The sequence below is a fragment of the Agelaius phoeniceus genome, chromosome 11 (genome assembly GCF_051311805.1).
Source record: "Agelaius phoeniceus isolate bAgePho1 chromosome 11, bAgePho1.hap1, whole genome shotgun sequence".
NCBI lineage: Eukaryota > Metazoa > Chordata > Aves > Passeriformes > Icteridae > Agelaius > Agelaius phoeniceus.
In genome coordinates, this window is record NC_135275.1 from 16,640,904 (window position 1) to 16,654,004 (window position 13,101).

General features: G+C 45.5%; 1 protein-coding gene across 7 annotated transcripts in view; it reads right to left on the minus strand.

Annotated features, from left to right (window-relative positions):
- Positions 1–9,007: 9,007 nt before the first annotated feature.
- Positions 9,008–13,101, minus strand: part of ADAMTS9 (ADAM metallopeptidase with thrombospondin type 1 motif 9) — a 79,797-nt gene continuing 75,703 nt past the window's right edge. For 5 of the 7 annotated variants that reach the window (XM_077184398.1, XM_077184399.1, XM_077184397.1 and 2 more), the window contains 2 exons: positions 11,907–12,001; positions 9,008–11,607 (listed from right to left, as the gene is read on the minus strand). In XM_077184398.1, coding sequence (XP_077040513.1) covers positions 11,912–12,001 — 90 coding nt within the window. In that variant the 3' untranslated portion in view covers positions 9,008–11,607; positions 11,907–11,911. Of the gene's footprint in view, positions 11,608–11,906; positions 12,002–13,101 lie in introns of those variants that run through there. The other 2 variants (XR_013183839.1, XR_013183838.1) reach the window with 2 other exon arrangements.

A 13,101-nucleotide genomic window follows, 5' to 3' on the forward strand; every position in this document is an offset into this window, starting at 1 on the left:
CAGCTTCACCCAGGGTTGCGGTTGTTTGCAGATCCTGTCAGCTCCTTCCCCTCCTTCCCTGCCTCTTTGTTCCCTCGCCTTGCTGCCTCACAGCTGGTTAAAATGGTAACCCTTTGATAATTTCTTTTTTCCATTTAATCAGTTCTCATTTTTGTCAATTCTTCTCTTATATCTTCTTCCCTGGGAGGCTGAAATGAGGCTGGAAGCTGTGGAGCTGAGGTGGCCTTTTGAAGAGTCTCAGACAAAAAGTTTCAGGGAGATTTTCACTCTTTCCTACCATAAATACTGTACTTCCTTAAAAAACCAAAAAACCCCCAAACAAACAACCAAACAAAAACCCAAATAAAACAAACAAACCCAACCTAAGGAAAATGAAAACCCCTCCACATGGAGAATTTTATAATGGAGAAAATTTCCTTTTCCATATGCTTTCTTCATGGCACTGAGAAAATATTGAATGCTCCCTGCTCTGTTTTTCTGTGGTTGCTATTTTTACCTTTCCAAATCCCTCCAACCTTCCCTCTATTGCTCCCTTCTGCTGAATTTCCTCATCATTTTCCTTCTTGGTTTCTCTCCCAGTTTCCAACTCATACAGTGGTGCATGAATATATTATAAACTCTCAAGGGAAGAGGCAATCTCTCCAAGTATACATTTCATCACACAGTGGGCAACTGGTTGCAGACTGGGTTTTGACCTCATATTGAAACATCTCAGCCTCTAGCCTGTATCCAGTGTCTAATGCATTATCAGGGTGCTGAGTTACTGTTAGCTCTACAGAAGGACAATGGGATTTCAGGGAGTGGGTGTCATGCAAGAGAGGGCCTGAAAATCTCCAGCACTTTGGGTGTCTTGCATAAGGTTCAGAATATTTAAAACTCCAATTAAAACTGCCGAAATAAAAGCAGTATTGGATACAGGACTTATAACAAGATTCAACGTGCTGTGGGAGATGCTTTAAAGGTGACCTGCAAATCCTCTTTAATTGCTCTGCTGTTGCAAGAGATGCTGTGCGCCCTCAATAACAGGGCTGGCGAGGACATCTGCTATGAGTTTAAAACAGCAAATGTAAGTCAAAGTTGGAGGATAAATTCCTTGGAGGTGTGGCTGTACTGAATCACAGCTCCAGTCTTCTGATGAAGATGCAAGTCCTAAATTGCTACTTAAAACAAGGCTGGCTGGTCCCCTCCCAAGCTGTCCATGAAGCTACCAAACTTCCCTGTCACCCTGCATGCTTGTGTCCTCCAGGCTCATGCCAGCAGATACTGCAAGCACAGGGGGGGACACAAGCAAAAGGCAGGGGAGGCTCTGAGCATCAAGGCTTGCATCAGTGTGTTCAGAAGAGGGAAGATGAGGGCTCAGCCTGGGAGTGCAGAAAATGCAGATAAGAGGGGTGAGGAGTGCTCACTGCTTCTGCTCTGCTGTGCCTGCAGAGGGATCTGGGGAAATCAGGTCCATGCAGAGCCATAAAAATGTTCAGGTAGCACAGACCCCAGTGAAGTCAGGTCCTTAGGGACTCCTGCTCACCTAAATATCTCACGGGATCCACAATTTCTCTCTGGTCTGAGACATCCAGGGTAAACAAAAGGCTCTTTGGGAGGACCCCATCCCCCCTTTTAGGGATGCTCAGATGCTCCCTCTCTATAAGGAAACAGCCAGACCAGAACATCATCTCTGGATGCATTTGGGAAAGGGAGGGGATACATTATCTCATTGGCCTGAATGCTCCTCTTCTCTTTCCTCCCCCAGAAAAGCTGCCAAGAGTAAAGATCTCTCAGGAAATAAACTCCCACTCCCTTGTTCTCACCATGTGCAAAGGGGATGATGCACCATCCTGGCATGGCTGGGTAGGCAGGGGACAGCAACACAGCTCCAGCCCTACCTGTGCTACCACAAGAGCTACTTTCAAAAGGGTATTTTGCATTATTATTTTTATAGACATGGAGATCTTCCTCTTGAGTGGAGGCAGACTCAGCTTGGAGGTGGGGGGTGTCAGATACTGCTGTCAAATAGGCTCAGAAACAGACACACATGTATAATACATGCTAGACAGTTTGGCTGACAAATTATTGTTTCTGCTGTCACTTAAATTGTTCCATACGTGATCTTCCCCTCCCATTTCTGTTTCAATCAAACCTGCCTAGAGCTGACTCTCCTTCCAGCCCTTCTAATGACTAAACCAGTTTAAAACCCAGTTTGCTCCATTCATGCACTGAGTTGGACCCATTTCCCTTCCCTTTGAAGTTGTGGATGGCCAAGAGGAGGGAAATGACAGGGATGCTCTTTGCTTCCTGCTCCCTGTTGTACCTGATACTACAGAAATAATTACGATGAAAATCAAAGAGCTCAGGGAAAGGTATAATACAGCTCCTGTGTTAGCTTTTGGTCACAAGGTAGGTGGAACAGGGACTGGCATGGGATAGATCTGTGCAGAAGGGCAGCCTGGGATGCAGGGCAGAGCTGTCATTAGGGCTCTGTTCTCCTGGTGACCTCCATCCCATGTGGGACACCAGCATGTGCAATAGCAGCAGTGATTGTGTCCCAGCCCAGTGGGCAGTCCTTACCAGCTGGGAAGAGGAGCTGCAGGTCCACAGCAGTAGCTGCAACCAGGGGATGGGAAATATGGGGACAACTTGTGCCACCAAAGACCATGGAAAGTCTGCTTCCAGCTCTGGTCCAGTAATTCTGGATGGAAGTTAGCTGGCAGACAAAACAGTTTTGAGTGTGAAGCCAGGAAAATTTGCTAGTCTTTCCAGGAAAGTGCCCCTGGCTTTTCTATCCTGCAAACCGTGCCTCATGTCAGGAAATCACCTCCAAAATACCCACATGCAGGAAGCTCTCATCCTCTCTCCATCAGCTCTGACACCCCTCTGCCTCTTACAGTCCAGCCCTGACCATCAGCACCAAGGCAGGGGTAGCACCAACAGAAAGCAGTGTAGTAAGGCAGAAAGCAGCTCTCATTTTCATGCTGGACCCATCCATTTCTCCCCTCTGTGATGTCAAGGTGAATTTGGCTGTTACATACCGAGTCAGTCCCCTCGTGGTTCCTCCTGCCAGCAGCCTGTGCAGGTGAATTACAGCTCAACATGAGCCCTGTCTCCATCTAGTACCGTGAAGGTTATAAATGTCTCACTGTTATTAGGAAGTTATTGTCTGAAGCCTTTCGAACAGCAAAAGGAGGGCTTAAAAATACCTCTAAGTGCCACAGCTGCTGAAGGAGTTTGATGGGGACTACACCTCTAATTTACTGCATCGTTCCTCCACCAAGCCTCCTTCTTCCTGGGTAAATGTGCCCCCATGAGGGTCTTTTAGGAGTTCTCAGTGTTTCCACTCATTCCAGCTCCCAGATTTGCAATTACTGCAGGCAGAAAAGGCTGTGCACCAACCCCAGTTTGAGGTGGGGAGATGGAATTTCAATCTGTGCTGTGCATAACAGGAACCCAGGCCGGGATGAATCATGCTGTGTTACTTCGGTTTTAAAATTTTTTTGCGCTGCGTAGGATTTTCTGGGGCATATTCCATCAGGCATGTAATGGTCAGATTCACTCTGAACGTTTCTTACAGGGATACTTTGCAGTACACACACTTCAAATGTCACAAATGGCAACAAAGTGGGCTTAGCAACTTAACAAGCCCTTCTACAAGTTCTGGAGATCATACAGTTTCTCAGTGCTCTTTATCACAGCCATTTGACTATTACTTTTTTTGTTCGATTTCTCTGTTCTGAGGTATTTTGATTAAAACGGTACTGAGTAATTGCACCTTTTTTCTTTCATCAGTACACTCATTTGTAAATATCCCAGGAATTTTTTTTGTGTCCTCCCACCCAGGAATGCAAATGGCCATTATGTGCTCCCCAAGGTATCTCCAAATAACCCTTCTCCTTTTAACCTTAGGATTTTATTGTGTTAGTTGCTAAGTAACTGAGTAAGATTTATAGCCATCTATTGTTAATTTTGAAGGCGGTCTTCAATTTCCCTGTAAATAGCATTTGGGAGTTGGAGTCCACACCAATAAAAAGTTGGAGCCCAGTCCCACTCTGTGGAGAGCAGCACCTGCTATGAAATGCAGAGCCAAGTGGATACATAAAACTTATCCTCTCAAAAAGGAACCTGCCCCTCTCAGGCTGGGCATTGCTGAGGTGCCGGAGGGACCCTGGCCTCTGATGCCAGCATGGCAGAGTGTCACAGGCCCCCTTCCCTCCCTCCTGCTCCTTTCCAGCCCCTCTCCTCATCCCTCAGGCTTCTGCTCTCCGAAATGAAATGACAGTGCTTCAGCTTTTCCCAGGTCTGTATTTCTCTGCTGTCAAGCTCAGGAACCCCTCAGCTCAGCTCCCCCAGCCTCTCTGACAAAGGGGTGGGAGATGGCCCCAGTTCATGTGATTACTTAATGCCTTTCAATTTGAAGCTAAACAAAGCAATCAGGTGGGACTCTGCCAATTTGCACACAACATCCTAGTGCTATAGCAACAAGTAACTTTCTACTATCACCCCTCCCCTCCCTGGAGCTGTCTTTAGTGCAGCAGAATTATTTGCTTTACGCTGTAAATTCACACTTCTGCCATGCTACTTTGACTTTTCAGGACCATTTATGAAGATAAGGGAAAACAAACCAATTTAGGGTAACTGGCAGAGAGGCAGGTGTCAGCAGGCACGGCAGGAGGTGAGCTGGCAGGAGTGAAGCCATCCTGCCCTTCCTTTGCCACAGCACTGGAAGTGTCACAGACATCCTGCAATCCCTCACATTAATCATTCATTTGCCACCCTGCAGGTGGAAAGGTCCTTTGAGTCATGTTTTTAAAGCTGTTTTATTGTCTCTTTTGATTGGGAGAAAAAGAAAAGAGTCTTTTACTTACCATTTTACAGGGTTGAAGCCTGCTTAAAAATAGGGTAGAGAAATGCCTAGCAAAACCAGGCTGCTGGTGGTAGCTCAGATTATGAGCGATTAGGTAGCTGTGAGGCCAGAAATTGTTTCTTTTCTAGACACCAATGTTATCAGGTTTTATATTGGTGCTGTTTTTGCCTGCTGGAGCCACCAGTTCTTTAGCCAAGGCAAACAGCCCAGGACAAACCTGCTGTCAAAAGCTTCTGGTTCTCCCAGGTTAAATGCTGCCATACATTTGAGTTCTTGAAAGCCCCAAACCATTGGGAATGATCAGATGGGAGAATGCCCTTACTGAAACCTGAATGTGAGTCGTACCTGGAAAGCTTCACATGCCACTTGCACAATGTGGAGGAAAGCTGAAGAGGAGGACACACTCAGGTTATCTTGGGCAACAGCCTCTCTGGGGCAGGCAGGCAGCTCTCAGGGGTTATTCCAGGTGAGCTCTGCCCCAGCACAGGGCACACCCACTGCATTTTTCCACACAGAGCAGGATGAAGCTGTCGGTGTTGACAAGAGCTGTTGAAAGGTCTTGAGGACACCCCACTTCAAGCAATTCAGTCAGCAGAATTTAGAAATATCTCTAAAAAGTGCATCTGAAGGGTATCACCTCTCTATTTGCCCTACCTGAATGGAGCAGCAGCTCAGGTGAGAGTCAGCAGAGTGATCTGCTGGGGTTTTTCCTGTGCCACTGATCTGGGTTTACTGTTCCCCTGAGACATGTGGTTTGAGGAGACATGGCATGCTCAGGGATGAGGACACTGAAGGACAGACAGGCAGCAAAATGTTTAAAATGTTTAGGCAGCTGAGCCCCAGCACAGTAAGAAGAAAGGCCATTGCCTCCTGCTCCCACAGACAAGGCTCAGACTCACTGTGCTGCTCCTGTGCTGCCAGGAAACAAACCTCCATGGCCACTGCTGCCCTACATCTCCTTTCAGCAGCTCATGATTTGAAATTCTAGGTCTCAGTTGTTTGCCAGTTCAGCTGTGCTGCGTTTTCTGAAGCAGGGAAAGGCTGCCACCAGTGTGTACCTGCTTATTCTAAGCTCTGGCAAGGCATCAGCCTCAGTGGGAAGAGCAGAGCTGCATGCTCCCACCACTACACACGTGCATCCTGCTCCAAAGGGCTACTCACACCTGGGACCAAGCTGAGAAACTTCATCTGGGAAGTCCAAGCCATGCATGAGGCCACAGCTCCAGCCTCTGGCAGCATCTGGTACCTGCTTGCATCCTCTGCTGCGGGCGGCCTCGCTCCCCTCTGCGCGGGGGCTCGGAGGCAGCACCTGTATTTACTGCTACTCGGATTTGCCAGTACCAGCAACTAACCTGGACGTGTCTGTTCTTGCCAGCGAGTTTGCAGGGAGCCATTCCCACTTCCCTGCTGCCGGCAGCAGGAGCAATGAGAGCGTTTCACAGTCAATGCTCCTTTCTGTGTGGGGCTGAGGAAGGCAGGCAGCGAGCTGTGAATAGCTTCAAAGAGGAAGGTCAGAGGATGGATTAGAAAAGGACAATGCAGAAAAGACCTGATTAATTTAATTGCTCATCTGAAATGTAGGCGCAGACTAAAGAAGGATGAAGAAATTATAAGCATATGAATGGAGCCAAGTAATGATTTTCAGAGAGAATATCAGAGCCCTGCCTCCCGCTGCACCCTCTGCCCCACATACAAAGGGTTTTGTAATCAGAGATTATTCCAGACTTCTGGCTCTTCTCCTCATACTGTCTCTTAAGAAATGGAGACACTGACTACCAACACATGTTTAATTAGCTGCAGCTTGATCTTGTTGCTGGCGGCTCAGACTGATCATTAGAGCCAGGCATGTGCCAAAACCTGTGAGGAGATGTAATGTGGAAACCATTCTGCTCCCAGCAGAACTGAGGCTTTCCTGGTGGAAATGGATTGATGGGCATCGCCTCAGCCTCTGCATTTCATATCCTGCCTTGAAGGACCTAGATCAGTGACACAAAGGAGAAATGAATTTCTACCTCCCCTTACTGAAAATGGTACCTACATCAGATCTTCTTGTACTTACAGTCAACAGATCACAGCTCCAAACACTTCAAAATCAATATTTATAACTAGAGAGAGGCAGAAGTAATTTTATGGAAAATTTCACAGGTTGTTTTGTTTTTCTTTTTTTTTTTCATTTGAAACAAACAAAAGAAACCTCCCCAGGAAATATAGTATAAAAGGCATTTGGGTTAGGTCAAAATACTATGTTTTTTTTTTTTTTTTTCTGAAATCTGTGCCTTGTATTTGCAAATGTTAAATAGCTGGAAAATTAAGCCAACTTTGAAGTGGAAACTCAGACTCTTCTGTGAAGGCTGAAAATAACTTCTTAGCATTCTTCATCTCGCTATTGCAAAGAGAGGTCAGAAACTTGTCAGCTAAATCTGCTTCTGGAAAGCTACAATTCCAATTGCCTGGATCACTTCACAGGCGAGAATACTTGGAAAATGTTGGAGTGAGACTGACAGGCACCACTTTCGGTCATCAGCTTCCTCCTCCTGCTCAATGCAAGCCGGAGCTGCCTCCAGGAATCTGTTCTGCAGAGGGACTCATCCCCTCCCACAACGTGACCAACACTACGAAGGGTTGTGACTGCTGGATGAACTGAAACACTTCTCTCACAACGACCTGGTTGAAAGAGTTCTCCATTTGAAGAGTTCAAGTGATGGGAGAACTTAAGGCATGGGCTGAGCCACTTCAGCTGTTAATGACACCTGGGTTGGGTTGAATTCCTGTGCCTTTGCCTGGTAATGGGAGGTGTCTCACCTCAGTGCTCTTCCCCTGACAGAATGCTTTCTTCTGAGTCAGCCCTCAATCATCTGTTTGAGGAGTTGTGTTGGAAAGACTCAACAGAACAGGCTTCTCTGCACTCTTCAATTTTCAAAGTGTGGCTATGAGGAAAGGAAGGAAATGAATCAAACGTCCCGATTTAGGACTAATTCCTTGAGACACGCCTTTCCAACAGCCTTCAAGAAAATGTGGTTTATTTTTTTCTGTAGAAAAAAAATACCCATCATTGGGGCAGAAGGCCAAAATGATCAAGCAATCACCTCTGTCTCTGAAGCTGCACAAAGAGACTGAAGAAGAGTGCTGCAATTGCCATAGAACCAGCACTAAACACACAGAACCTAAGCACTGAAAGTGTTAAAATGCCCTTTCATTATACAGGGCTGGAAAGTCAAATATGATTCAGGGTCTGTGTATTAATTCCACAGCAGCTCACATTTAAAGTCTTTGTAATAATTTGTTATGGATAAATGATAGAAAAGACATTTTTACGAGATTGGTCATTTAAAATAAGAATTGAGCTTTTGAAACACTGCATGTTCTGTTTTCTGCATCTGACAGTGTTTCAGACAGCACAAGGGAGGAATCCTCTCTCCTTTGAAAAAAATAGAAGCTGGAAAAGGCTGGACCTGCCAGCACTAAGAGATCTGCAGCATTTTCTGAGACAAAGCATGAGGAACATATAAGGGAAGACAGAAATTGCAACTTCACTCTTACCTGCAGTATCTGGGGCAGTGGTGATGTAACACTGGTTGCACTTCAACACTTGATTGTCATCCTGAGAGGCAGTCCCTACATTTGCTTCCTTTTAAACCAAATTTCTCCTGCCTGAATTTTCTTGTATATTTGATACTATCTTTTCTAATTTAGAAAAGTTGATTTTTTTTTTAATTTTGTATTTCTTTCCATAACACTAGAAGTGGTGTGGACCAGGCCATTATCCCAGCTCATCCTTCAAAAACATTTGCAAAATTAACTGCTTGTCTCCCTTACATGCCATGTCAAAGGATGTCCCCAGTCATTGAGGGCAGCACCAGCCACTCACCAAACACATCTGAACAATGCATGGGACATCTCTGAGATGTGCTTATGCAGATTATGCACCTTGGAGCAGTCCTCTCTGGACAGAAATTTGGGAGCATCAGCCTCTCCAGCAGCCACCAGGACATGAGTGGGTGGTCATGGCCATTCTCCAAGGTGGTCCCTGGTCCACAGACTCCAACATAGGTTTGGGGCAGGGCTCCATAAAAACAACATTCTTCACATCCCTCATTCCTTTTTCATGGGACAATCAAACCCACACCTTGGAAATAAACACCAGCACAGAAAAAAAATGTTTACCATTAAATGTATTATTCCCTTGTGTACAAAGTATTTTGCCTCTATTGTAGGACACAGGTATTGAAATACGATGGCAAATGCAGCAAGACCATACAGACATGTCATACAGGTATTCTCATTTCCTTTTGAGTATAAGCAGAAAGAAAGGAAACATTGTACAGGAAAGTGCTTGCAAAAAAATACCCCAGTTTGTAGAAAAATAATGGCATTGATATACAAAACCCAGAGTTTTTTCCTGAACAAGAAATGTCTATTGTCTCTGTTCCTCAAAATCTGCTCTATTTAACGATGACCATTAAGGAATGTCAGGATTGGTGCTCTGTCATTTTTTTCCCTTAGAGTTTATTTTGTATTTTTTTAGGTTCTGCTAGCTCTGTTAATAGCTGCCCTGAAACTATATGGTAGAAATGAATTTGTACAGGTCGAAATAGCATTTCTTTTTATAAATAGCCATTCACTTCATTTCACTTCACTTACAGTGGTAAAGCACCACAATTTCTTTCTGAAGTTCATAGTGCAATTTTCCCTTTTCCCCTACAGAATTTATACATAAGCAATTATTAGAAAATCACTATTCCATTATTACTCCTTTCCCCTTTCCCTTTTTTCTCTTTCTCTTTCCCTTTTTCCTCTTTCCTTCACCAGTTCTCCAGCTCTGGGCTGTACCACAGCCCTGCTTGCCTGTGAGGTGTCTCCCAGCTGACAGGAATGTGTCAATCCCTGATTCCAGGCTGACAGGTTTCACTCCAAAGGCAGAACACAGCCTGGCACACACACAGGTTATGAATCCAGGGATTGGATCATTTATCACCATTGATCCAACTCTTTTGTAACACACTGATTACACATCCTTTGGGGAGTTCTGTAAAAGACTCACACAAGATCCCGAGGTTGTGTTTGGTAACTGCTTGCATCCAAAATGGAAAGAGTTATCTGGAGTAGCAGATAAGCCTCTTTGGTTTTCCAAACTGCTGGTAATTCTGTGCTGAAAAGCTTCCTTTCCTTGTACTTTGTGCTCCTGGCTGCCTTGACATAAAAGGTGAAAGGGCAGCACCTTCTTATCACTAAGTAAAGTTGTGGAGAAAGAGATACGGGACATAGTCATGGACTACAACAGTAACCTGGTCACATCACCCCGTTCAGTGTGCTGCAGAGCTCTGTGAAAGCGTGGCATGCCTCAGCTGAGGGCTATGCACAGGCAGGAGCCACCACACCTAAGGGACATGGCTCCTCAGTTTGATTAAATAAAAGCCAACAGCAAATGTCTGGCTGCACATGGGAATGAGGAGAGGCAAGGAGCACAGATGCCTCACCAGGAAGATCCGAAGCAACACAGGAGTAGGCGTAAAGCAGCTTGCTCTTGAAGGGGGGCAGAATCATCTGTAGGTACAGAGTGATCTTGCTGAAAGGAGGCAGCGAAGCCTCCCTCTGCAGATGGTCTGGGAGTGAGTAGGAAGCTGGGGAAATGCTGCAAGTGCCTGCAGGGGAGTACCCTGGCCAAGAGAAGGGGTGGCTTGGCTGGGTGTGCTGTCCCCATCCCTGGGGGCACTGTCCCCATCCCTGGGTGCGCTGTCCCCACAGTCCTCACCAGCCCCATGGGGAGGGAACACCACAGGGATGCTTTTGTCTTCATGCTAGGATTTTGTAACAAAGTCTGTAAGAAACTACATCTCTTCTGAGAACACAGCCCAGGGAAACATATGGCCTGATCAGCCTGTCTGGGATGAGTTAATACCCCGCTTCCAGATGGAGTCAGGAAGCACAGTGGCACATGCAATTAGGAGACAAAGATACATTTTTTTTTAAAAAGTGAGTTCACTTCAGAACCCTAAAAAAAAGGGGCTTGAGCTGAAGATCCATCTGCAGGAATTTTCCTTAACCTGGGGTAGATCTTGATTGATTTGAATTGCCTGACAATTTTTCTGCTTTATCCCCTTTTTCAATGATAAAGGCACTGGATTAACTAAAACTACAGAGCATTAATAAATATTATGTTAGCACCAAACCAGTGCTTTCAGCACTGGCCACAGAGGTCATGTGAAATTCAAAACATACCTAAAAGATAAAGATTGCTAATGCAACTAGCACAGTATTCATTGTCATGTTTTCCTTGAGTGCTGTCAGCCTAATCCCTAAAAATAAAAATTTAAGCACATCTTGTCTAATTTCCTTGCATAAAGACAGATTGAAATGCCAAAAATACCCCTATGCAGATTGTGTAGCACCGTGGAGGGCCAAAGCAGCCCATAACTGAAGGAAAATTACTGACTGAAAGTAAACAACTGAATACAGTGACAATTAAGTATCACTTGTCATAATGCTACATATAATGTAGAGTATGCAAAATGCAGTGGTTTGACTGCAAGATTTAACAATAAAAATAAAAATAGTAAAAGCAGCCTTAATATAATGATTATTTTACGTACAAAAATATTAAATCAAAATAAATAATCCCAAACATAAATATTATACTGTACATTAGGAATATGCAATCTATATACACATATACACAGATATAAAAGTGGAAGGCAGAGGTATTGCATCACTATCCTTCATCCATCTCTCATCTCCGCTGGCTGCTCCCAGAGAACCTGGAAAACACAGAAAAGGTGCACATTTAGAGTCATCCTGGCCTCTGGAACATGTCACCAGAGAAAGTGGCACAGGAGCAGAGCAAAGGTGGGTGCCAGCAAGGTGGGGAGGTGTCTCCAGGTGACAGTGCTGTATCCACAGGGGTTACTGGGGGAGCAGGGGATCCCACTGGGATGCTGTGCGGGGTGGGTGGCTGTCACCAATGCACTCCACATCTTTCTGCAAGCATGGCCTGATCTGCTCCTTCAGGGCATTTTGGGGGAGATTCTCCTTCATGCAGAAGCAGCTGAGAACTCACCACTGCTATAACACCTGAATGTCGAGGCCTGTTCCAGATGATGGAGTGCACTTCCCACAGTAACCACCACATCTTCCCACAACTTTGGTACCATCCTGCAGGCAAAATCAGAAATAACAGCTCAGTAAGAGCTCAGGAATTCCATGCTGTAGAAGTGCCAGATCTGGGTTACTCAAGCCATGGTTTTTAGGGTGTATAATAAAACAAATGATGCTGAAATCAATCTGTGAAATCACTGCTGTATTCACATGTACACAAATTCTCTTTAGTGCTAGCAGGTCAGATGGTGGACACAAACAGGAAAGGGTAGTTTTGATTTATTAAATTGAAAGCTGCCCAAGGAAAGGCTATTTGGAGGGTATCTCAAGGATATCTGCTTTCTGCAGTTTGCCCCACAGTGAATAACAGGAATGAGTAGAAAACTTGGCTCATGCAAGAACAAAACCACTCTGGGTCAGTAACAACTGCTCAGCTCTGCCTGAGCATGGGAAGGGCATGGAAAGGGTATTTGCAGGCAATACCAGGAAACATCCACTTGGAAGGGAAAGTCCTGGAGTGGCTCCAGAGACAAGAGAGGAGGGAAAGTCACAGGGTGAGGTGATGTCACTTGCTCCAAGTGCCAACCCTCCTCCCCTTCCCACAGCCAGTAGGGGTAAGTATGGAGTGGTCCTGGGGTTGACCTGGTCTCCAGGTGAGCCCAGCAAGCAAGGTGCAACTCTGGGCTTGAGTCAGGAGATTAATACCTCCATCTGGCCTTCCTTATCTCACCTCTGCAGAGTCTTTCTCCTCCTGGTCATTAGAATGGACAGACAGTCCTTGAGGAGAATTCAACCCTCAATTACCAGAAAATTGGACTTAAGCACACAACAAGCCTGCACAAAGCACTTATTTTTAAACGAGCTCCACCCTGCCCTTGACATTATTGATCTGTGACTGCAGCAGGCTGCTATCATCTCTTCTCACTCCACCGTTCTTTCTTGTGCTCCTGCAGGCAATTATGCCCTTGGAACAGCACTTGACAGATGCCACCAGGTGATGGAGGATTTCTGAGAACCCCTGTTCCTTAAAGTTGTTTTAATTCTGCCAGCCATGATGTTTTCTGCAACCCCAAAGCTGACTTCTCTCCTTTTAGAAGGGTAGGATAGAAAAGCACCTGCTGGAACTGACATACAGGGCTGGTCCTCTTCCACCTGTA